The 25,561-nt window shown below is 36.5% G+C and overlaps 1 protein-coding gene across 1 annotated transcript; it reads right to left on the reverse strand.

Annotated features, from left to right (window-relative positions):
* Positions 1 to 7,528: 7,528 nt before the first annotated feature.
* On the reverse strand, positions 7,529 to 11,816 carry LOC148912676 (uncharacterized). The gene is made up of 3 exons (XM_089026437.1): positions 11,073 to 11,816; positions 9,534 to 10,559; positions 7,529 to 9,456 (listed from the first exon to the last, which is right to left on the reverse strand). Exons 1-3 carry the CDS (start codon positions 11,151 to 11,153, stop codon positions 7,606 to 7,608), a joined length of 2,958 nt encoding a protein of 985 aa, XP_088882563.1. The 5' UTR covers positions 11,154 to 11,816; the 3' UTR covers positions 7,529 to 7,605.
* Positions 11,817 to 25,561: the final 13,745 nt, after the last annotated feature.

The following is a 25,561-nucleotide window of genomic DNA, read 5'->3' on the forward strand; positions in this document are numbered from 1 at the left end:
GAAATATTTAAATGATTTTAACTGTGACAGTTTAAGTGACATAAATTTTGCTGAAAAATTCAGATGGGATTTGCATTATTGGAAACACCAAGAAGTTGACGCTGTAGGACCTAACAAGGCCCACAACCTTTACAATTATTATTTGTCCTTTTTGGTTGGAAGGATAACACAAAAAGTCTTTGTTGCGACTACCAAAGGACCTATAAACAAACGCATGCCACATCAAAAAATCCAACATTTCATAGATGCATGGCTTATGAAGAAACAAAACATCAAAGATCGTCAAAATCAAATGCTTTGCGCATTCTTAAAACCAAAAAAAATCGCAACGCCATTAAAGGAAACAGTCTCAAAACTGATTGGGGCAAAAAAAAGGTTTGGAATAGAAGAAAAATACGACGGGGTTAGGTGTTTTTTGTTCCATGAAAAAGGCAAAGGTATAAAAACACTGAGCAGAGTATTTAAGAATATAACACTACCTGATGAATTGTCGGCTGAACTTGCTCAATTTCTTGAAATATTAACAAAAGTGTTGGAACAAAATGGCATTGCTACAGAATTCATGTACTTGGATGGAGAAATATACAACAAACACATGAAGCATGAAGAAGTTTCTGGTCTCTTAAAGATATTAAACACTACAGGTAATATTTGTGACAACAATCCAATTGAATTGTATTATATACTATTTGATATTGGAATTGGTGACGCATATTATTTTGAACGAAGAGAACTTTTAAAAAAAGCTTACACCGTGTACTGCGAAACCAATACTCCAAAATATTTGCAATTTTTAACTAATTGCATTTTTAACTGCACAAGCACTGAAGCTGTTCAATTTTACCAAGATGTAATAGATAGCGGCGGAGAAGGTGTAGTATTAAAAGTAAATGAAAAATTGTGCAGTTTTGCCAGTGCAACATGTTACAAGTTCAAACCTAACCTTGACAAGAAATTTTTGTGCATAGATTATGAATGGAAATACAGAGGTGCCCTTCCGAGCAAACTGATATTAACAATGCAAACTGGTAATCAAACATTCAAAAGTACCTTGAATTTGTTAGAAGAAAAAGCTTTGGCATTGTATGAACAGGTCGAAAGCGGCAAATTGTTGTTAAAAAATACATACATAAACATTAAATTTAACATATACACCACAAACGGCATACCTAGTTGTAGCGTCCCAGAAATTGAGTTTTACTAACACGTATGGGCCAAATGATCTTTACAAAAGCACCGGAGAAACATATTATGATGAATACACTAGTTTAAAACAATTCCATATTATTGAAACTTTCCCCGAAATAAAAACCACATCACAGCTGCAGTTTGTTATTCCAAGAAAATACTTAGGATTTTCGCATATAGCATTAAAATATGTCGCAAAAAACAAAGACGATAAAGACATTAATTTGTCAATTAAAAACGTGAAATTGTCTGTTGGAAATGAGGTAATTGCAGAATATTTTGGGTCTTAACCATTTAGTAATTGCTGAAAAAGACAATTATTTCAAAGCGCTTAGGTTCATTCCAATATTAATCAGACTCTTTGTTAAATGATGATTTTTTTACCCAATATCCACTAGCAGCTGAGGGAAATTTGAAGTATGTCTTAGAAATCTTGTTTACAGGTGAAGATGAAGGCGTCAAACTACAAGATGCGTCATTGTCTATTACATACATAGAAGACGCTTTTCATAAGCCTATGGTGGAATTCCTTCCGGCTCTTAGGTCTTTCGAGTTCGAAAATTTAAAAAGCAGCCACCTTAGGATCCCACACATAGCAGGTGGTATCACTAAAATAATATTATATTGCGAAGATGGAATTAACTGCCAATGCTCGGCACCGGCCAACAACGCCAAAAACTTGGTAATGAGCTTAGATTTTGTTGAGTTTTTCTTAATAGAAAAAATTTTGCATCAATCGATGAATGTGAAATTTTGTTTCCTTACAACAAAGGCAAGGAAGGACACAAAAAATGTTTTTACATAAACTTAAAACCAGTAAATGCTCCATGGTCTTTTGGGTTAGAGTCAAGTGACAAAATAATGTCATTTCAATGGCCAAACAATTGTAACAAAAAAAAAAAGTAAGTATATTTACTCTAATTCATTTCGATGGTAAACGTTTTATCCATAAAATTGAAAAGAAGAAAAATGGTGAATAATTAAACTATTAATTAAGCTGTGTTTTTTTTTTTTCAATGCAAAACTCATTAAACCGTCATATTCGTAGTTTTAAGTAGTTTACGTGGCACGTACTCAGGATGTTCTAAGAGAACGAGAGCGCTGTCAAAGAGAAATTGTCGTTTTCGATCCAAACTGCTTCTGTCGATTTTAAGAAGGTTTTCTTTTTTGACAAAATCTAGTGTGACCAAGTACCTCACTGCCCAGAAAGAACACGAAATATCTAATCTTTCAATATCATCTTGTACGGAATAATCAACCCCCTCCCTAAGGTTCTCCTTAAATTCGTTCAAAGTGGTAAATTGTTCAGGACAGTTTAGTATGCCAATTTTGAAATAAGACATTACTCTTCTCATCCAATCACCACTTTCCAGGTTGGTTGTTTTTTCAAACATATCTTCTTTGTATTTTTGAAAGCTGTAAGTTTTCATGTATTCATCGTAATCCAATTCCCCTCCAGCGCGGTATCTTGTGCGAAGCATGACATCGACCTGTACTTTTTGGGGTTTGTTTTTACCTGTGCCTGCAGCTGCATTTTTAGCATTATTTATGATAATACGTTCAGCTTCGGCTGCATTTCCGATTGCACCTTCTGATTCATCGTCAGCTTCGTCTTCAGCTATATCCTGAGTATCATCTTCACGATTTACCTCTGATTCATCTTCAGTGTCATCTTCTGATTCATCTTTAGCGTCATCTTTAGCATCATCTTTAGCTGCATCTTCAGATTTTGCCTCTGTTTTTACCTCTGATTTTACCTCTGATTTTGCTTCTGATTTTGCTTCTGATTCATCTTTAGCATTATCTTCAGCTGCATCTTCAAATTGTGCCTCTGATTCATCTGTAGCGTCATCTTTAGCATCATCTTTAGATTTTGCCTCTGATTTTGCTTCTGATTTTACTTCTGATTCATCTTTAGCATCATCTTTAGCTGCATCTTTAGATGTTGCTTCAGTTTCATCTTCAGATGTTGCAACAGCATCAGATTCGTCTTCTGATGTTGGTTCAGTATCAGATTCATCTTCGGACCGAACTTCACTGGTTTCTTTGTTATCAGTTTTAACTTCTGCTTCATCCTCTACCATTGTAACATCAGCTTTGTTGCCTTCTTTTTCAGTTTAAAGTTCGTCTTTTGCTACATTGTCCAGTTCTTTTGTGGTTTTGCTGTTTTTTTCATCCATTGTTGCACGAATTATTTTGCAAATTTCCAAGACCATCAACCGCCTTTTGCTTAGTTGTGTTAAGTTGATGGACGAATCAGACGGATCTTGTGCACCAACTTCAAGAGTTGACCTAAGAATGTACCTTATTGACCAAAAATAACAAGTGACATCCAGTCTACTAATTTCATTGTTTTTTTTCAAAATTTTTTTGTTTTCATGAATTTTCTCTTGTTCTGTGTCAAATTCTTTGTCTTTAGTAAAATCCTCTAATTCCAAAATTTCAGTAGCACATTTGTGCACTGCAATGTCGTAAAACAAAACAACACCTTCTTTCCACCTGTGCTTGGACTGGTTGCTGAACTTTCTAAACACAAAATCAAAATAATCAACAAGGTCAAATTTTCCCATCAACCGCTTGTAATTCCTTTGAGCCATGTTTTCTGGCACGCCCCTATCAATGCCAAACCTTTCGTAAATGTCCGGCTGAGCATCCATGTTCCTTACTGCAAATATTGAGTATTTATGGAAATTTTTGAACTTTTCAACACCTTTTCCAACTCGTACAATATATTGTCAGAAGTTCTTGCGTTGTTAACAAACTCAGAAGTTAACTCTAAACATTTAATAATGATTTCGTTAAAAATAAAAAACTTGGTGTTTTTGTCTGAAAAATGAACCGTTGTGAACAGCCTTTCATCCATTTTTGGTTTTAGGCTTTTCTTTTTCAAAAATGACAACACTTCGTCATTGTTGCCTTTATTGGTTTTGCCTTTTTGTCCTATTACGAATTTGTCAATTTTTTCTTTTTTGAACATCAGATAATAGTTTACGACTTTGAGTATTAACATTTCTGGCTGCACATTTGAGGCTTTGGCCCCAGAACTTAAGGCAGATCTTACAAATAAAGGCAAATTGTTCAAATAAAGCTCATTAAATTGCTCACTGAATTTCGACGCCTTTTTCCAAAATGGCAAAGAACTGTCCGACAAGTTTACTTTGTCAACTTTCTTGTAATAGTCGCCTCCAATGTGGTGTATGTACACTGTTCTGTTGCCAACGTCATCTAATGCTTTTACTTCTTCTAAGCGCTTAAAATAATAAACTTCGATCTTTTGACTATTTGCCAATTCAGTTGAAGCCCACACGTCGCTTTTAATGACGTCATTTTCAGTAATGTTTTTTTTTGTTTTAACTGAACCTTCTTCAAATATAAACAATTGGGACCATTCACTGATAACAAACAAACTTTCGCATTTTATGCAATAATAATTTTTTCCCATCGGATTTTCAAAACTTAATTCAAAAGCTGACTTTGTTATCTTTTCCAATTTGCCTATTTAAGATGCCAAGCATAAAAGATTTTAGTAAATTTTCATATTTTAAAATTTGCCATTGTCCGCCCATTTTCAATTGTGGTAACATGTCGTACTTAAATGACTTATCCATGTTCGTAAATTCTGCAAGTCCTACACCATTTACCAATAGAAAGGTTTTTTACAATTTATTCGATTTGCTGGCTGAAATTTTAAGCAAAACAAGTGAAACCAAGGGCTGTACTTATGATAGTTCGCAATTATGTAACATTTTTCAATACATGACCCAAAATAAAAGATTTGTGAATGCTGTAGAAAATTGGGCAAACACAAACTGTTACTCATGTGTTCCAAACTTGGACAAGCATCTAACTGTTTTGACAATTCCAACAAATTCAGAAATATATGGTGAAAATTGCACGTTTGCCGATTTGTGCAAATTAAAAAATATATACACAGTAAAAGATTTATTGAAGCAAGTTGGAATTTATAGGCCTTTTGTCCATGTGGACTTTAAAAACCCAAATGATTTGCTAAAAACTTCACTAAATAACATACCTTACGATTTTTATGAAATGATTAATAGAAAAAACATTAAGAATTTTAGGCGTTACTTGTATGGTGGATTTTACAAGGATGACCTAAAAAAAACAAAGAAATACACCCTTCACTGGTCAGCATAATTTATGCCTTTTTCTACAAACATCAAAGTATCGCAAAAAAAGACCCGTTAAAGTTTTGTAACATGTTAATTGATGAAATAAAGTCGTCAACTTGGCAAAACAAAAAAACGTGCATGAACCCAATTACCATGAACTTTGTTGACCAATTTGTTGAAAACGTTCCAATAGTGACCGATGCTTCAGGTTTGACAAAGTATGACCCTAATGGCGTATTAAGGGTCGAAGTGGATATTATGACGAATCAGATTTGGAAATCCCAGATGAAGAACTTTACAGCCTTACTGGTTTAAAAAAACAAGACCTTTATAAGTCTTTTGATGGGGTAAACGATTTTGACTTATTGCTAAATATTGCAAAATCAAAGTCAAAATTAGCTTCAACGGTCAGAAGGTCTTGGTTGCACGACATTAACAAAATCTCACTTTGCACTGAAATGGGGCCGTTAAATTCTGTAAGCACAATGAACTTCCTTGCAAGGTTTGCCCAAGAGTCGAGCAATTTTTCATTTGTCAACTTTGTCCAAAAAGAAGATTTTGACGGTACCGTCGACCTTTGGCTTAATGAAAAAAAGAACCATTTCATCCTTGCTTTGTTAGAAGAAGGCGGGTGGTTTCATTGGTATGCCATGGGGCGTTATACCAATAGCGATGAGGTTATATACTTTATCGATTGCTCTTTTAATACTGAAAGACAACTTTACGCAAAACCCTTAACAAATTTATTACTTAAATATTTTAAAGAAACTAATAATAAAAAGCAGTTTAAAGTTCCAATTATTCAAAATCAATTTGACGGGAACCACTGTGGTTATTGGGTAATTTTGGTTGCATATTATATGTGCAAAGAAAATTTCCCTGAGATTTTAAACCTATTTACAAAGTATTACACAACTGACGAATTTTTGCGAAAAATTAACGAAATATTTTTAAGACTTTAACATGTTAACAGCATTGATAAGCGTTTTAATAATAATAATATTAGTAGCAGTTTTTGCTATCTACTATAAAGGCGTCGAAGGACTGCAAGAAATGTTTTATAAAGATAAAAATTTTATAAGCCCATCTGATTCTAAAAAATGAGATAGTAATAGCAACGTTTTGCGCAAAAAAAAACAACGTACAATTAATAATTTACATTAAAATATTATGAGAGGGATGTCAGCAAACATCAAACAATTAGTGGCAAGCTTCAAAAAATCGATTTTGCTCATACTTTTAATGTTGTTAGCCTATTATGTCCCAATCATCATGGTGTAGTTTATTTGTGAAAATATATTTTTGCTTTTGAGAAATAAGCATTTTCCCCGGAACGGGTAAATATGCTAATTAGTAATGCCTAAAGTTGGCCAACTTCAGCGACATCATGTAACGAAACTATCTAACCTTTGGTATTGATAACACGATTTTCTTATTGCCTATTATAAGTTCTTCGTTCACTGTTATTGTTGAAGATTTCACTGCAATGTGGAATTTTCTACGAATTTTTTCATCGGCCATACTTTTTCCTACTATAAAAGTAGCCTCAAAACAATGGTCATTTAAACTATGTGCGATACAACGAAATCCAACGAGCTTTTAGATTTTGAAAGATGAAGCCGATGATACTTCTAATGATATAAAAATTTCTTTGTGTATTTGAACAGTAATTACGAGGGGCGAGCTCAAAGTTACGTAAAATATCAAATATTAGTGACACTGAAATCGACAAGATCGTCTGGTGAGCCGTCGATTAATCATGTATACTATCTTAAATCATTTATAAAACTAAAGTTATAGTTGCTAACCTTGTTTAGTTGGTGAAATTTAAAGCTTCAATTGTGGTTTTATCAATTGTTTGTCAGGTTAAGTGCATCGCATCCGGTTTCAGGTAATAATGTCAGCATGGTACTGTAGAGCGTGACACTTTCCCAAAGGATTGTAACAGCCCTATTTGACATCTCATTTCTTTAATTTCTTAGAATAGCAAGTTGAATATTCTTTCCTTCTTTATCCTAATGTTTTGCCTCTTAAATGAAGTTTTAAACTGAAAACACCAAGGCCAGGTTCATATAACGTTGACTTGAACGTTATGCTCAATGGACGTTCGTTCGTAGTCAACTCGTGGACAGTATCTGAATAAGCTGATTATATGTATAACGCAATACTATGCTAATGACTAGTACATAAAGTTAGCATTTGTTTTGGCATGTACAATTGCCAACTAAGTTCTTTATAAGGTCAATGTACGGTTTCTTGCGTTTAACTCTAATGCCAGAAATATCTAGTTGAAAAGAGGAACAGATATCAACGCCAGAATAGAAAACCTGTCTAATATCTTGCGATTGGCCGAGTCGCAAAGGTCGTAAACGTCATATATGATTGGATGGCGGGTGGAAACTACGCTAAGAACCTCACTCTGTAAGTCTTGCAATAGTTTCTCTGTTTCAACTTCCTGTTGATCTTTTTGAAATTCTTCATAATCTTGACATTTCTTTTTTCCTGTGACTCGCGAAAAGAAACTTGAAATTTGCTGCGATGTCAGGAATTCTGTGGCAGAGAACATAGGTTCGCCACTGGAGAGCTTTGCTTTTCTCATAGCTTTTGAAACGGAGACAGGATCGGCCTTTTGACCAGTTTGCTCGCCAATTTGATATATTTCTAGCAGGTATTTCTTCTGTTTTTCTGAGTGGCGCTTGCGCTGCTTGGTACTTTTTAGGGCCCAGCCCATTTTCAATGCAGGCTCATTCACTGCGACAGACGGAGTTCGTTCAGAAATCTGTGGCACATCACAAGTTGCTCCTTGCTCTAGTTTAGCTGCGTACATCAATATCGCTTTATCAAAAAAGGTTTCACGCTCCAGAACATACTTGTGCTTGCCACAGTGTATGTGGTTTTGTAAAGAAGAATACCTTTGGAAGGATTTGACGCAGCCTTCTTCTGGGCAAAAGAACAAACTCTGCTCCTCAGGGTTGGAATTATCTTCTTCTGTTTCAAGTTGTGCAGTTGTCTCAGCTTGATGACTAGGTGCTTCGCTCTTTTTGAGACGTCGTGCAGTAACATCAGTAAACGAAGTAGAGGAAGTGCGATCACTACGTTCACCTACAGTGTTAAGGGTTGGTAATTGATGATTCTCTGGAACATCGAAATCTTTCCACAACAACAATTTGCCGGGTCCTATCCCATAAGCTCTCCAGACTCTTATTCCTTCTTCGCTGGGCTCCATGTTATTAAGGAAACTGATTCCCTCCCATTTCACTGGAAAAGGTATCTGACTGGTTTGCTGGCCACATAACGTTACCATCACCCCCGGCATACCACGTGCTGACTCTATCGCTGCTACCATCTGCTCCGCTGTCTCGATATCATGACCTTCGTTGTGATAGACTTTCATGTGGCTTTTTATCGTTGCTGCCTTGCGGTCGCAAGATCCTTTACCACCTTGAGGGTCTGAGTAATCCACACGGGATAGATGGAGTTTGTGCTTGGTAGCTATTCGCTGGACTGATAGCAACACTGAAGCTGAGTGGTAGCATCCAGCATTGTCTTGTCTAAGAAAGACATTTTTAATTCCTGGTGCAATAGTCCTAAGCTGGCAGAAGATATTATCAATGATTGCCAAGACTGTATCACTTTCCTGGATGCACTTTTCGAATGCATGCACGAAAGTAAGCATCTGCATATTTCCATCTTCACTTCTTCGGATAGCTACTGTTATATGCCAGTGGATGCCACGCTTGCCGAACCAATCGCTCTGCGCCTCACGGAACTTCCTTGGCAGAAACTTCATTGCCCAATCCAGAACAAGGAGTGCGGACTCTGGGTCCAGATTTTGGAGAATATCTAACCGTGCTTTATCTTGATTTATCGAACGTAGAATATGAGCTTTCCATGCCTCAACTTTGTTAACACACTGATCGACGTCATATTTCATTTCATCTTTTTCAGCTCCTTCTTCAAGGTTGTCTAAAACTGTATGCACTTCATTAATAACACCAGGAGATACATCACAGCGGTCACACCTTTCCTTGTGCTCATGGTCGACACAAGGCGAAATGTAGTCTTCGTCAGCTTTAAAGCTAAGAGCGTAAGGTATGCAGTGATCAGGTACTGTGGAACTCTGGGAAATGTGAACCTGTGAGGAAAATGTAGGTTGAAGGTTAATGGCGGCGATGCATGTATTTTTTTCATTGATTGTTAATTGTTCATTACCTTATAGTCGGTTTTGAGATATCTCTTGGAACGTTTTAGCTTTTCATTTTGTTGTTTTGCCCAAGTAAGTCCTTTTCCATATTCATCACCAAGCTTTTCCACCATCTCTTCCAGTTCTTCAAAAGCTTTAGCCCCTTCAGCGGAGAAGTAATCTAATCCTTGTAGGGATTTGCGTACCGACGCTGAACATACATTTAGTACTCGGCACAAGGTGCTTCTACTCATAGGGAAAAAGCCTGATTCATGACAATAAGCTTGATACTGCTGGACGATTTGCTCAGGGATCAATGTTCGGATGACATTTGGAACCTTGATTTCTGTATTTGAAGATAGTTTAAGGGACTTCTCACCAAAGGGCAGATCTTGTATAATATGCGAACCCGTTATAAACGTTAGAAAGTGGTCTAGTTTTTCTTTTGGAACATACATCCGAGCGGTCGACGGGGAAATGATAACTGAACCTCTTCCGTGTAAGAGACGATGATGCCTTGCGATATTGTAGCGGTACCTGGAAAGGTCTGGTATCCATCTCTGTAGTTCATTATAGCTGACTTTATCTGCAATGATGGAAAGAATCTGCCTACGCGTACTCCAATGTCCAGCGTTGTTGTAACACTCAGTGAGCGCGTCTAGCAAAGCAGAATCTATATTATCGCAAGTGTTATAAGAACTACAGACCGAGCTAAGGAGCTGTTGGTGGTCTTGGGGCGCAATCTCTTCAAGACATGCGCCGACAACTTGTTTTGCCTTTCGAGTATGGTAGCGTTTTGTTCGCGCTGACGCTGTGTCCCATGGTGTTACCAATGAGTGGCGAATCGGGCTTATATCCCGTGAAGCTAGAAATGCGTTGAGGTGGTCTCTAGGTGTCTCATATGTAATGGATTTGTCTTCTTCAAGAACCAAGGATACGGACTGTGCCTCTGAAGGCTGGTAAAGGCTCACGGGTGTTTCGTGTAATGCACAGACTGAGGCAGCTGGACTTGACTTCAGTGGTGTTTTAAAGGAAACCTCTGGATCTTCATCCGTCTTTAAATAAAAATATATTCAATTTCATTAACGCCCTTAAATCATCTTGATTATTAAGACAATTTTGTAGCTTTCTACCAATCCCTTTTTTTTTGTCACCCCATGAATATTATTTTGTTGTCTGATCTAAATTGGTAATTTCCAAATATATGATCATTTAGTGTCAATAATGTGCTACTTTTATTTTTATTGTTACTCTTATCCCTAAACGTTAAGCAAACTTATTATTATGTTTCGTAACATCCATTTTGTATATTCCTTTTAACGCTCTTAAATATAGAGCGTTTTCACGTGACGTCACAGTCGCCATTATGGGGTACCAAAACAATACATTTTCTATCCTCCGGGAATTGAACTCTATTTTTATGCAAATACTGTGCAGAAAGTTTCTATTGTTTATTGCTGTCTTCTCACGTGAGTAAAAACGCTCCATTTTAGTCAATCCATTGTCCAGTGGGCTTCCTGTGGTAGGGAAATGCGCTTTGGGACAATGGAAATATGATCCTCACTCACCAATTGAAACTTCTCAAAATCCATTGCAAAATTCTCTTCAAGCTCTATTTGTTTTAACTTTTTTTCACAGTTGGTGCACATTCCTAGGTTGAATGGTAAATCGAAAACGTTATCCTGTGCTCATAAAATCAGGAGGCTATCAAGTAGAGATGACTTTTAAGGACACTTACCAGAACCAGCTTGAATAAATGTTCCAGTTTGTTTCAACAGCATCTGAGATGCGCCTTTTCCAATACCTCTGTCCGCCTTTGGTATTTTCCCCTTCCATTTGTGTCCAGAAACTTCTTGGGGTATCCTACATCTAGTGTTAGAGCCCCGACTCCACCCAATGCCAAGAACAGAACGATGGTTTGGACAAATGGTTATTTCTTCTATGTTTTGGGGGGTCTTGAATAAACCAGCGCGAGACAAAATTAAATCCACCTCATTTTCAGGGCCAGAAAACTTGCAACTCCGCAAGTGACTCGAGATGTCTTTCTTGCATGTCAATAGAGGTATCACCTGTGTATCATATGCACGATCTTTACGGTCAAAACCACAGATTCCACCGACAACAGATTTAAAAGAACAGCAAATCTCCATGTTTTGATTCTGCTGTGAGTTAGGAGGCGCATTTTACTAGTGAGTGATTACCTTGCACTTGCAAAACATATTCATATTATAAAAACAACTGCCTGTCAATCAAGGGACTTTGTACATTCGCCGTCTTTTATCTCAATAACGATCAAGTCAACGTTATATGAACCTGGCCTTGGTGTTTTCAGTTTAAAACTTCATTTAAGAGGCAAAACATTAGGATAAAGAAGAAAAGAATATTCAACTTGCTATTCTAAGAAAATTAAAGAAATGAGATGTCAAATAGGGCTGTTACAATCCTTTGGGAAAGTGTCACGCTCTACAGTACCATGCTGACATTATTACCTGAAACTGGATGCGATGCACTTAACCTGACAAACAATTGATAAAACCACAATTGAAGCTTTAAATTTCACCAACTAAACAAGGTTAGCAACTATAACTTTAGTTTTATAAATGATTTAAGATAGTATACATGATTAATCGACGGCTCACCAGACGATCTTGTCGATTTCAGTGTCACTAATATTTGATATTTTACGTAACTTTGAGCTCGCCCCTCGTAATTACTGTTCAAATACACAAAGAAATTTTTATCTCATTAGAAGTATCATCGCTTCATCTTCCAAAATCTAAAAGCTCATTGGATTTCGTTGTATCGCACATAGTTTAAATGACCATTGTTTTGAGGCTACTTTTATAGTAGGAAAAAGTATGGCCGATGAAAAAATTCGTAGAAAATTCCACATTGCAGTGAAATCTTCAACAATAACAGTGAACGAAGAACTGATAATAGGCAATAAGAAAATCGTGTTATCAATACCAAAGGTTAGATAGTTCCGTTACATGATGTCACTGAAGTTGGCCAACTTGAGGCATTACTAATTAGCATATTTACCCGTTCCGGGAAAAATGCTTATTTCTCAAAAGCAAAAATATATTTTCACAAATACACTACACCATGATGATTGGGACATAATAGGCTACCAATACTGAAAGTATGAGCAAAATCGATTTTTTGAAGCTTGCCACGAATTGTCAATTTTGTTTGATGCTTGCTGACATCCGCTCTTATTAAGTTTTTTAATTACAAAAACAATCATGGAGTCTATGAAGGCGTTTATATGAGTTGGTTCAAAGCGTTAAAGCATTATATGATATCACTAAAGTTGCCGATAAACACTTAAAACTGGAAGAACAAGAAGAAAAAAAATTGGACGAGAAAAAGGCGACTTCTTTCTTTGAATTGAAAAATTCAATTCTTACTTACTTGCCACTGTCTTTGATTCGTGAACTTTTGGCTGCAAAAATTATCAGGTTGGACAACTTGGACGAAAACACTGCCAAGAACTACATCTTGAATGACATCATACCACAAATGGTGGAGCCCGAAGACGAATGTTTCTTCAATGCTATAAAACACAACGAAGAACAGTTGTGAAGTTTGGTAAAACATCAAGAGCTCATCTTGAACGAAAAAAAGCTTGCCTACGATGCAATTGAATTGGTGTCGACTACGGACATCACATTGGGCAATTTCCAAAAAAATGATATTGCTGAAAGACTGGCAACGTTTTACACAGAAGGTGATAGTAATTTCAAGGTTAGCAATGACATAGACAGCGCGTATGACAGAGTGATCAAAAGGACAGCAGAGTATATCGAAACGCATTGCCTCCCACCAGTCAAATCTGAAGATTTTTCTATGTTTCTGGACAAGGTGTCAGAATATTGCAGATTGTTCTTTACCAAATACGAATTGGTCAAAGCAAGTGTTGGTGAGGTCACAGAAAGACTGGAAAAGATTAGGCGTAGATGTGGAGGAGTCTGTTGACGCTATGGTTTTCCACAGCATAAGTCATGAGTCATCGACTTTTGTGTTACAAGCTGCTAACACCCCATGGATCTTGACAAACTACTTGGAAGTAAAACGAAGGATTTTGGGTTTGTTGGTCGGCATTTTGGTGACCAAGTTTGGTGCTCACATAAGCGAAGACGACATTGAACAGATGTTAGTTGCTCGACAAGACCCAGACATAGATGAAACCGACAGCCCAATGTTTCTCCTTGGTTCTTCTAACTATTAATTATGTCGAAAACGTGAAAGTCTTAGACATCAAAAAATTCAACATTACCAATGACGACATTGAAAGACCTTTACCCACTAGAAGGCAATGGAATGCTTAAGTGCATTTCTCCAAACTTTGAACAAGTCTTTTCACTTTTGTACCTTGACACTTCGGGTGTCGTTGACAACGTAAGTTTTGACATCAATTACGACTTCTCTTTGTAAAAGCTTAAAGAAAACATTCCAATAAGCAAAAGGAAGAAAAACTACGGACTATCAGGCACCGAAAAGAAAGAACTGGCACAAATTCACGATGACTTAAACAAAAAAACCATAAGGCAATTTTTGAAGCCTGACCATCTTAACCATCTTAACCATCTAAACCATAAAAAGAATAACAGTTAAGAGTGTTAGTTTCAATCATCGTGTTTGGCATCAGATCGTTAACCCGGCAATTACTTAAGAACATCCTAGTAGCATTTATTTCGATATCAGTTGAAATGATCGGTTCTTTTGCATTTGCACCTTTACAGTACTTGCATTCAGTACCTATCAAATTTGACAACTATACTTCATTATTCGTAAAGAAACTCTTGTTTACCCTTCTTAAGGTGTGAATCATTTGACCTTCGTGTGAGGTGTGAAATAAAAAGTGATTAATGACTTGGACATTTTCTAACGTTTGTTCAAATGTTGAATTATGTAAATGTAAATCCATTTTTAGTATAAGGGTTTTTTTAAAATAATTTTTTACCATTATAACTTCGTTCGAAAAACAGGCAATATGTCCAATTTTACTTTGCCCGAAAAGGCACAGTTTGCACCGGTAGATGAAACAGATGGATTTGAAAACATTGAAGATCACATAATTTCACTTTTCAGGCACGCATCTCCAGAAATCACTGAGGAAGTGCAAAAATTGATCAAAGATGAACTCACTGAAGAAGAACTTGAGGAATTACAGAAAGAACAACCTATAAGCGAAGACGACATTGAACAGATGTTATGTTGCTCGACAAGACCCAGACATAGATGAAACCGACAGCCCAATGTTGCTCCTTGGTTCTGTAATCTTAAAAATGTTAACTATCATTGCAGAAGAAGGACTCAAGCTGGCGTTCACGTACGGGTTTTTTGGAAGTTTTTTAAAATACGTACAACAAGCAAAAAGGGTTTGGGCAAAAATGGTGAAAGGAAAGCTAAAATTGCTGAAATTGACATTTCCGTTGTTTTTTATCCGAAAAAAGCAAAAGTTCATTGGTTTCGGAGACCTTGACGTAATTACGCCAGACCCTGAAAAATTCAAAGAATTAATCATAAAGAACCTCGGAATTTATGCAAATAAGGTAAAATGCACCAGCTCGCCAGACAAAGTCTCATTTTATGTCGAAAACGTCAAAGTCTTAGACATCAAAAGATTTGCTCCGTTGTAGGTGATAAAGTAACAAATGCTTTATTTAATTTGACTAGCTCAATTTTCAAACAATCTTACGAAAATGACTTGGAAGGAGTGTTTACTGCTATGGTCAGTTATAACACCATTGAATCCATAAACTGTTTGCCATTTATTAAAAAATACGACTTGTTGGCTTGCATTGGCACCATAGTCACCATATTGGTACCTCATTGTAAAATATTGTTTTCGTTGGAAATCAGTAGACAAAATTTGCTTGAATACTTTAAAAACGAGCAAAAGTTTAAAGAACTTGTAAGTTCGTATGAATTTGTGAACTTCTTGAACAAGTTTCTCTCTCCAAACGTCATAAATGTTTTAAATGCCGTTACGCAAAGCTCAGAATTACAATCTAGTTTAAAAACCTTGCCATCATTCATGCAAAAGATCTGTGATTATAAAGTTGGAAAACTGTGGAGAAAATACCTTTACTTTGTTTCGTTGATTTATGACGTTGGTTGCTTTAAAATGATTAGCAAAGCGCGCAAAGGTAAACTTACCCAAGAAGGAAAAAGAATGCCAGGACTTTATAAATTGCTTGAAGTAATTAACAGTGTGGCGGCACAGGGTTCATTGACTATTCAGATGAACTTACCCCAAAAACACGAGAAATGCTTCCAGAATTAAGAAAGTTGTCAAATATTGACACAATAACAACGATCGATATCTGATCGCATTTACAGGGCAAATTACCACTAAAATTACAGCACGACTTTGTGGATTAATGCATTTTCAGATAAAATAATATTTTTTTGTCATTCATAATATCAAACATCAAAATGACCGAAAAAGGGAAAATAGTAACAGTTACAGACTTGCACAAGGTCAAATTACTGACATTCGATGAATATGAAGTTGGGTTTGAACAAGAAGCCTTTGGAATAGTGGAAGTTGACATTGTCAATGGCGACTTGCTTCAAGATATTTATTTAGTATGCAGTAATGTCAGTTCTGGCTTTTATGCAAAAAACATCACACAAGTTGCTTATTATTTTGAGGCATTTAAAGTTAACTATGTAATTGAAAAAAAAATGAGCTAATACATTATGGCTCATTAGATTACTTTAAACCCCACAGATATAAACAATACCATAAGCAATTACTTGTGCAAAAGAAAGATCAGACCAAAGTTCAGCTAGTAAGTCCCTATTCGATCTTGAAAGCTAAAAATATAAACATAAACATGAAAAGCGGCAACGTCAAGATTTCCATCAAATTTACAAAAATTACAAACGATGACGGCACTGTGCCCATGTTGCACAAAATATGTTACAATTTAGGCATTATAAACGAAAAAATATAAGCAAAAGCTTTGCAGTTTTGCCGGTCAAATACAAGACTGAAATTGGAAATGAAACAAATTTGCAATATAATATTATAACTTTTAGTGCTATTGGTGGCTATTTATTGCTTATGGAATTTATAGATGAAGACGGTTTTGTTTATTGCCCATTAGTGCATGTAAATAAACATTTGTGTTTTACTGGTAAAGTTGGTGATTATATTTTTGGGGCAATTGACAAAGAGTATTTGTCAGGAATTGACACTAAAAACCAAAACCAAATAAATATTAGTTTTAACCAAATAAAAAATAAGGAAAGCCGTTTAATAAACGTCGTATGTTGGATTTACACTTTGAGTTAAAATGGGATGTGTAGCGGTTTTGAATTTGTTCGAAAAATGCACAAGAGGTATGGAAGATATTTGGGAATCTGGTGGCCGTAATGGGGTTCACAGAAACCTAGGTTCACCTGTTGTTGGAATCATATACAAAGTTAATTTAACATTTACTGATTTTTATGCAATAAGGTCAATTATTACCACTTCAGCAAGTGAAGGTACTAGTATTCAGCGTGATTTGCAATACTCTAGACACTACTTTTCCTTTTTGTACATTGACGAAAATGACAAATTGTTAAAAAGCGCAAAATTATCAGTAAGGCATCCAGTTGGGACCAAAGAAGAAGAATATGTATTATATTTAAAGGTTATCAAATTAATTACTGAAAAACAGCATGTGTTACAATTTAACGATTTTCACAGTGTTGGTGGTTGGGAATATGTAAGAATGAAGTTTATGCATCTTTCCTCTTTAGAAAGTACATACGCAAGATTGGACGAAAATGAAAATGGTTTGTTTTTCTGTGAATCCACAATTTATAATTTGATCGAAGACAGTACAATAATTTGTCCAGAAGAAACGATTCGACTTCCATTGACTTCGAGCATTGTCATCCCATTGGCTGGTGAAACACTTGAAGTCAGTAAAAATTCAGCCAAAATGCAAAAAATAATAGAAGAAATAATCAAAAGTTGGGACATTGGAACTTGGATTGACACAGTCGAAAAAGAACAAATATGTGAAAAAAAGCTAAACGAAGAGTTTGACATGTGGTTGCTTGAATTTAACGATTTTTTCAAACAAGTCGTTTGCCGTAATAAGGTTATACAAAAATTGCAAAAAGAGAAGGAGTCAAAGATGTTCGTTAATATTTATGAAGGATTTAGACTTTGTGAATTTGGTGAAGACGACAATGAACAACTACTTGCGCTTGTCAAAGTATTTAAGGATAAAGTAAAAAACTTTACCATGCGGCTGTTGTTTGTCGCAGTGTGCAGATATGTGCAGCAAGAATACGGAAGAGTATCAAGCCAACCCCAAAAAAATAACATTAGACTCAATACTGTATTATTTAATTGAGCTATAACAATTTTGTTTATCATTAAAAATGTTTTTAAATCGATAAGAACATGAAAACGAAGTAAAAAGGTCAATTTTTTTCTTTGTTGTTTTGTCGCAAAGATAATTGTCCAAACATACTTGTTTTTCGACCAAAGAAAGTGAGTCTAGTTGTTTTAACGGCACGTGGCCTTTGGATTTTGCAATTAAAAAATTGCCGTTTAACATGTTTATTTTGTTTTTTACCAATATTGAAAGTTTGTGCAGTTCGGATTTTTCATTTTTTTGTTCCAAGAAAACACTTGGTGACTGACCAAATCTAACAACATTTTCGTTGTCATTAAACACGATACACGGAATTTGCAATCCGCAAGATTCATAATAATTTAGCACTTCATATATTCCTATTAATTCAATTAATGTTGAGCTGAAATTTATGTTGACCAATGTGATTTTTCCGACAAGTTGTACAAAATTACTACTTATGGCCCCATTGTCAATGGTTCTAACAATTGAGCACCATACGATTTCATGTTCATTTGATTCATTGATCTTGTGCCCACTATCTAATGAGCAAAAATAACACTTTTTTACGTACGGTATCATTGTAAATAGCAATTTAGTGCTAATGTCGTAAATATTGGTTAAACTCATTATTTTAATGCGCAAAATGTCATTAGATTCTAGCAACTTTAGCACTTTGACAAACGCTGTTAAATTCTGATAAAACGCTTTGAGTTTTTCATTTTTAAAGGTAAAAAACACATTTTTAATCTGAATTTCCATTACTTATTAATTATTTATTTTTTTGTGCTTAGATTAATCTTACTTTAAATTTAAACTATAAATGTCTGCGTATGATACAAGTTTTGTAAAAGAGTTGACCGAAAAGATCATCAAATCGTATCAAAAAATGTCTTATGTAGGCGACACTTCGAGTTTCTTGTTTGGAAACAATACTTCCAAAAAAAGCCATGGAATCTTTTCTACCGATCAAAACATCTTCGGTGACGTTCCTAAAGAACAACACAAACAAGGGGTTACTTTTGCCCAACCACAAGTCCAACTCAGTGAAGATGAAGGAGATGCTCGGTTTGACGCATTTATTAAAAGCATGTCCTCAGCATATAACCAATGTGGCATGCGAGAGCTGAAGAATGATGACTCTTTAATGGTTTGTAATTCAACCTTGTCGAAAATGTTCGATACAGATGGGGCTTCAACCAAAGAAATTTGATGAAAATCGTGAAATTCGGCACCTACAGTGCAGTTCAGCTGATAAAGTACGTAATGCAAAATGATCCAGTTACTGAGGAAGTAAGTCAAGAACTCTTCACCAAACTCAACAGTCTGATTAACTCGCTTGAAACACGAAAAGGTTCCATTTATTTTGCAAAAACCTCTGAGGTTAACAAGTCGGTGAATGGTACCCAAATCACAAACCAACAAGTACCAAAGAACAAAAGTAAATACAAGACTCGTTCTGAAGCAGCACAGTTCTTTTAAACAGGTTAAACAGAAAGTTACGCAACAGTAGTTTAGTAAAAAAAAAAAGCTTCAATTTGGATAGTTTTTTAAAAAAAATTTTGATTAATAAAAAGATCGTTTGATCTTTTTTTTTTACAGTACGATCATTTAAATTTTCTTAAAGGTATACATATAATGGCACTTGATCCATGCAACCTCTTCGGCATCTGTCAATTTTTTAAATCCTCTTACTTTGCGCATTGATTCTTTGTGCGTCAATGCCCATTTTTTTTGAGACATTTCTTTTAAGAACGATTCCTCGTAAATTATCGGTTCTGTGGAATAAGTCAGTTTGTCGGTATTGTTGTCGTCTTTATTGCCTTTGTTTAAGCTGCCAAAGGGTATGCTGACTTTGCCAAAATTAGAAAAAGCAATGCTCTTATTTTGTGGTGAAATAGGGATTAGTTTGAATTTTGACAAATTTAAAGCTGCGGCTTTGTCTGCCAAAATGACATTAGTAACAAAGATGGTACCTGGTTTTGAACAAGAATTTAATAATTTCATAAATTGCTCAAAACTTTCAGCGTCTTTGAACATGTAGTGAATCGCATATATCATGTAAACAAAGTCTGCCCCTAAAGAATTAAAAACAGCGTTTTTTCTTTTTTTTTGCAAAAGAAGTTCGACGTCTTCTTTTTTGGTAAAATCACCAATGTAAAATGAAAAGTTGGCGGTTTTTGACTTAAATTCCTTGCCAAATGTTACCAACCTTGCCTTTAGCTCTTCAATGGACGCTTGTGAAATGTCCATAAACACAAGTTCTCCCAATACTTCTACTTCTTGAAAGAGTTTTAGCCTTCCACCTCTACCACATGCCATGTCAATGACAACATTGCAAATGAGCTTGTACGACCTTACAGCGTTAACTAAATATGTGTGAATCTTGGACGAAACTACGTTATTAAAAAATTTCTGGCGCTTCAAACTGAACTATTTCAAAGTTTCTTGAAGGAAATAGCTGTGTTCCAAGGTTTTTTAAGCTTGGGTCTTGTTTGTAGTACAAATTTTGTTTGTTCATTACAACGCAAAACCACACGTTGTTAATCTTTTTATATACTAATAGGTCACAAGTGCCAACACAGCTTGAGCTTTGGAGACATAGCCGAATATTCTTGGGACAAAAAAACGCTGTTTCGCTGTTTTTTTTGTGCTAAGAGCAAAAGCAAAGTGAAATATTCTTGGGACAAAAACACGCTGTTTCGCTGTTTTTTTGTGCTAAGAGCAAAAGCAAAGTGAAATGTATGAAACTAATTAAATTTGATGAAAACTGGAGAATCGCTGTAATAAATATTTCATAGAAACTTCCTAACAATATAGACTGAATTTTTGCCAATTGTTTTTTCCGTTATCAAAATAAAAATGGAATCAACTTTAAGCTTTAGAGACAGAGCGAGATTCATGGGATGGAAGAAGCTTTCTTCAATTTGTTATGTTAAACCAAAGCAAAGTGAAATTAATAACAACAACACCCCCAACTATGTCATGTAGTGATCCAGCAAAATGGGAAAAACTTTTAAACCGACTTATTTTGCTATAGCGAGTTTAATTGATCTAGATTACTCAGTACACTTTTTTATTAGAAAAGAAAAATGAAAGATTAAAGAAAAAAAAAGGGAAATAGAACTTTTGTCAGAAAGTTAAGACCCCCGAATGCTTAACCAATGTAATTGTGAAAAATTATTATAAAAAAATAATATTTTATAAAAATATAATATCACATATTTCTCTCTCTCTAATTATAATTTCTTAACTTTACTAAGTTATATATTTATTTTCATAAATGAAAGATTAAAGAAAAAAAAAGTGAAATAGAACTTTTGTCAGAAAGTTAAGACCCCCGAATGCTTAACCAATGTAATTGTGAAAAATTATTATAAAAAAATAATATTTTATAAAAATATAATATCACATATTTCTCTCTCTCTAATTATAATTTCTTAACTTTACTAAGTTATATATTTATTTTCATTCATTCCTTCCTTTATTCATTTATTAGTTTCTTCCTCCCTTCTTTCTTAGTTTGTTAGCTCATACCTTTGTGATTTTACTGATTTTACGAAGCATCACAAATATGCAAAGATATTATCATTTAAAAATGATGCTTCATAAAATCACAAAGGTATAAGCTAACAAACGAAGGAAGGAATGAAAAAAAGTGCCTCTATAGTACTATTATATACATACGTACGTACGTACGTACGTACATACATACATACATACATATATTTCAGAGAGTAACAGCGAAAGGCTATCTTTAATCCCTTTTAAAACATTTAGTTAAAAAATAAAGAAAAAAAGGAAGAACAAAAACAAAAACCAAAAAAAAAAAAAACCTAACTGAATCAAACGCCTTACCTTTACTTTAAATCAAATCCTGTAGGAGTACTTGGACGGCACGGAAAATCGCATTTCCCAAGGTCCAAAATGGAATGACATTTATTTAAATCAATTTTTTTAAGGAACTCGATTTTTTTCTACCATGCGGGCTTGCGAGTATTAGAGTCTCCTTCTACCTCCTCTACGGGCGAGAGAAGGAAAGTAGACTCTGCGGAAATCGTGTCTCTGGTTTTGATACCATGGATGACGGTTGCTTAGAAACGAATTGATTTCCACACCCACTCGGACAAAAATATTACTTTTGTTTCCGGTAAATTTCGCGGGTGATACAGACGAGGGGACAAACCTGCTTCTAGTCTAAAATGCAAATCTACGATAGCGATGAACACTGTGAAAAAACCACAAAAATAATCTTTTAAAGAGCTTGAAAATAAATCTTCACCTCACAAGAAAGGCAGGAGGACCAGCAGAAGTAAGAAAAGTTCTAGACTCTTACGCAGTCTCTCGCTCGTCCGTTCCGTCTCCACGCTTAGAGACTGTAACGGTACAATGACCGAAAGGACTTATGGGTCCCGAAAACTTGGACCCAGCGTGCTTTGGGAACCAAAATACTCGTCCACAGTCTCTCTCGTTTTATTTACCAGTTAGGTCATTCGCTCAATACTGTGCATTTTAGACCTCGCTAAATAATTATTCTTATTAGTTTTCGCCGCCATCTTGAAAATATTGAAACGTTCTATCTTGAAAACCATCGTTGGCTGCTGGTTCCTTCGCCAAGGGAATCGCGAGTTGATAAATTAAGGACTTCCCATGTCCTGTTGGTAAAGATACGAAGGTGTGCGAGATCATGACGTAACAGCCTATGAACTTAATTTGCATATTCGCACGTGTAAATCGAGAGAGAGAGAGAGAGAGAGAGAAAAAGAGCGGGAAGAATAGTAAGTCGAAACGGAAAGTTTGTGTTAACATGTAAAGAAAAGAATCGAAAATACAACACAGCTTAGTCGAATGCTGCTTAGTTTGTTCAAGGAAACAAAGATAAAGAAAAGAATCGAAAATACAACATGGTCCTTCGAGCCGGATGCATATAGTTGTGCATCGTGTGAGTGAAATCTTCTGAATTCTCGAAAGAATATCATTACGAAGGAAATTCATCGGATATAATTCATCGATGTGGATCTCTGCAAAGCAAAAAAGCTACGAGAAAGTTAAAAAAAATACGCAGAGAAAATCATTTTCAAGATAAACAAGGAATGTGAGGAATTCAATGGCTCTAAGGAGCAAAAAGAAAATCTACTTGGATTAAAGAAATCACTGGAAGAAAAAGCTTCGACTATCAACAAGTTGGATGAATCAATTCTGGAATCAGTAAGACAAACGCGCAACTGGATTTGCTAACGGAATACGATATGTACCGGTTTATGGAAGACGGTATTCGTGGTGGCGTTTGCGGACCCAGCAGACGATACGCAAAAGCGAACAATCCCACGGTGGAGTACGACCCGGAGAAGCCAACCACATACATCTTCTACTTAGACGCAAACAACCTCTACGGTTGGGCAATGTCGCAGTACTTACCTGTACGCGACTTCGAATGGGACGACATAAAGCCCATAGAGTTTTACCTAAACGTAGGCAAAGAAGACAAAGGTTACGTGCTGGAGGTTGATTTGGAATACCCAGAGCACCTGCACGATGAGTTTCTCATTGCCCCAGAAGCAATAGAAATACCATTTAAGCAGCTGAGTCCGCTGCAGAGGGAAATGTGTCCTGGTTACAAACCGTACAGGAAACTAACTATGAACCTGATGGACAAGAAGAAGTACGTGGTGCATTACCGCAACCTGCAGTTCTACGTGCGACACGGAATGAGAGTAACGCACATACACCGCGTTTTGAAGTTTACGCAGGAACCATGGATGCGCTCCTACATTAATTTTAACACACAAAAGCGTACGCAGGCAAAGAATGACTTCAAAAAGAACCTGTTCAAACTAATGAACAATAGCGTATTTGGTAAGACAATGGAGAACATCCGCAAGCGCGTAAGCATAAAGATAGCCAGCACCAGAGAGGAAGCAGAAGCATACGTGTCACAGCCTGGATTCGTCAGATACGTAGAAATGTTAAACTTCTACGTGATTCACATGAAGAAGGCAAACCTGTTTCTGAATAAACCCGTATACACGGGGTTTACAGTGTTAGAACTATCAAAGTTGCTCATGTATGAGTTTTACTACAACAAGCTAAAACCGAAATACGGTGATAAGTGCCGCCTCTTATACACCGACACCGATTCCTTGATACTAGAGGTGCAGACGGAAGACATTTACGAAGACTGCGTTCCCGACATCGATGAATACGACACCAGCGATTACCCACGCGACCACTTTCTTTACTCCCCTAAAAACAAGAAAGTAATCGGGAAAATGAAGGATGAGATGAAAGGAAAACCCATAGTAGAGTACGTGGGGCTAAAACCAAAGATGTACAGCGTGCTGAAGCTGGACGGTGTAGAAAAGAAAGCCAAAGGCGTAAAAAAGTACGTGGTTAAGAAGGACATTACGCACGACTCCTACTTGAAGGTCCTGCGCACGCGTAAGGAGCAGCGTCACAAGATGAACTCCCTGCGCAGCTACGGCCATCAGATACACAACGTTACGCAGGAGAAGGTGTCACTGTCCGCATTTGACGGCAAGAGGTGGATGTGTGATGATGGTATCCATACGATAGCATTCGGACATCACATGATAAGCAGTTCTTCTTTGACGAACCCACGTGTGGGACCATCATGAAGATAATACAAGATGGGCTGACCCTTCTTAGCTATTATGCTTCGGATCTGGTAAGTTTCCAAAGACCAATTAGGATCCGTAGCTCTTTTGGATCCTCCTTCTAATTCACCCGGCTCGTAGAGATATTGCCTATTTTCTTTTCCCGAGGGAAGACCGCTCTTGAGCTTTTAACGTAGGACTTGTGTTCCACGTGTTTCTTTTTTATGGCTTCCTTGGGTCTTATTCCCGTAGCCCTGGCCGCCTCGTTATTTAAAGCCGCGACGACCTGGGGGAGCCTCTGGGTCCATTCCCTGTTGCGTTTGGAGGGATCTTCCAGCTCTTTCCAATATTGGTATCCAAAGAGGCACTCGGCCAGGGTCTTATTGAATCTTTTGACGATGCTCTGACCCCTGTGGTACTCAGCTTCGGCTCTCCTAATTTTGGTGTCGTGGTCTTTCAGGGTCTTGGTAACCACGCCCATGAACTCTGTCCCCGCAACCACTTGCAGCAGCTTGGGCCATTTCAAGACGCGCTTATAAATCCTACCTAGGGCTTCTGCGACTTCCCCAGAATCCTTGCTGGTTATGGGTTCGGCGTCCTTGTATCTGCTTGCGATATCAACTACGGTCAAAGCGTATCTATAGGTCTTTTTTCTCACCTTGTCGTGCGGTAAGAAAAGCAAATCCGCCTGATGAACTTCATTGGGGGTATTTACGGTAAAACTGGGCCTGGGAATGTACTTGGGCACGGGAAGATAAACCTGCCAGAGGGTTTGTTTCTTTAACCAGTTCTTAGCCGTTTCTTCTGATACCCTGGCCGCGGCTGCAAGTTTCTTGATGGCCGACGCTCCTCTCCAATAGCCTTCGGGCCCATAGTAAATCCTCTTGAGCTTGTCCTCAGTTCGGCCCATTATATGAATTCCAAAACGAGATTGATCTTGCGTCCGTTGAAATCCACCGTCTCTCCGTCCACTTTAATGGTGATGTTTATGCTTTCTACCAAATTAGACAAGTCATAGCTCAAAGAAATGGGAGTGTATTCTACTGGGTCAAATGGATTACCTCTGGGCAGGAA

The sequence above is a fragment of the Actinia tenebrosa genome, unplaced genomic scaffold (genome assembly GCF_029948245.1).
Source record: "Actinia tenebrosa isolate PJP-AT-01 unplaced genomic scaffold, QUT_ActTen_1.0 PGA_scaffold10__47_contigs__length_13832649, whole genome shotgun sequence".
Taxonomy (NCBI): domain Eukaryota; kingdom Metazoa; phylum Cnidaria; class Anthozoa; order Actiniaria; family Actiniidae; genus Actinia; species Actinia tenebrosa.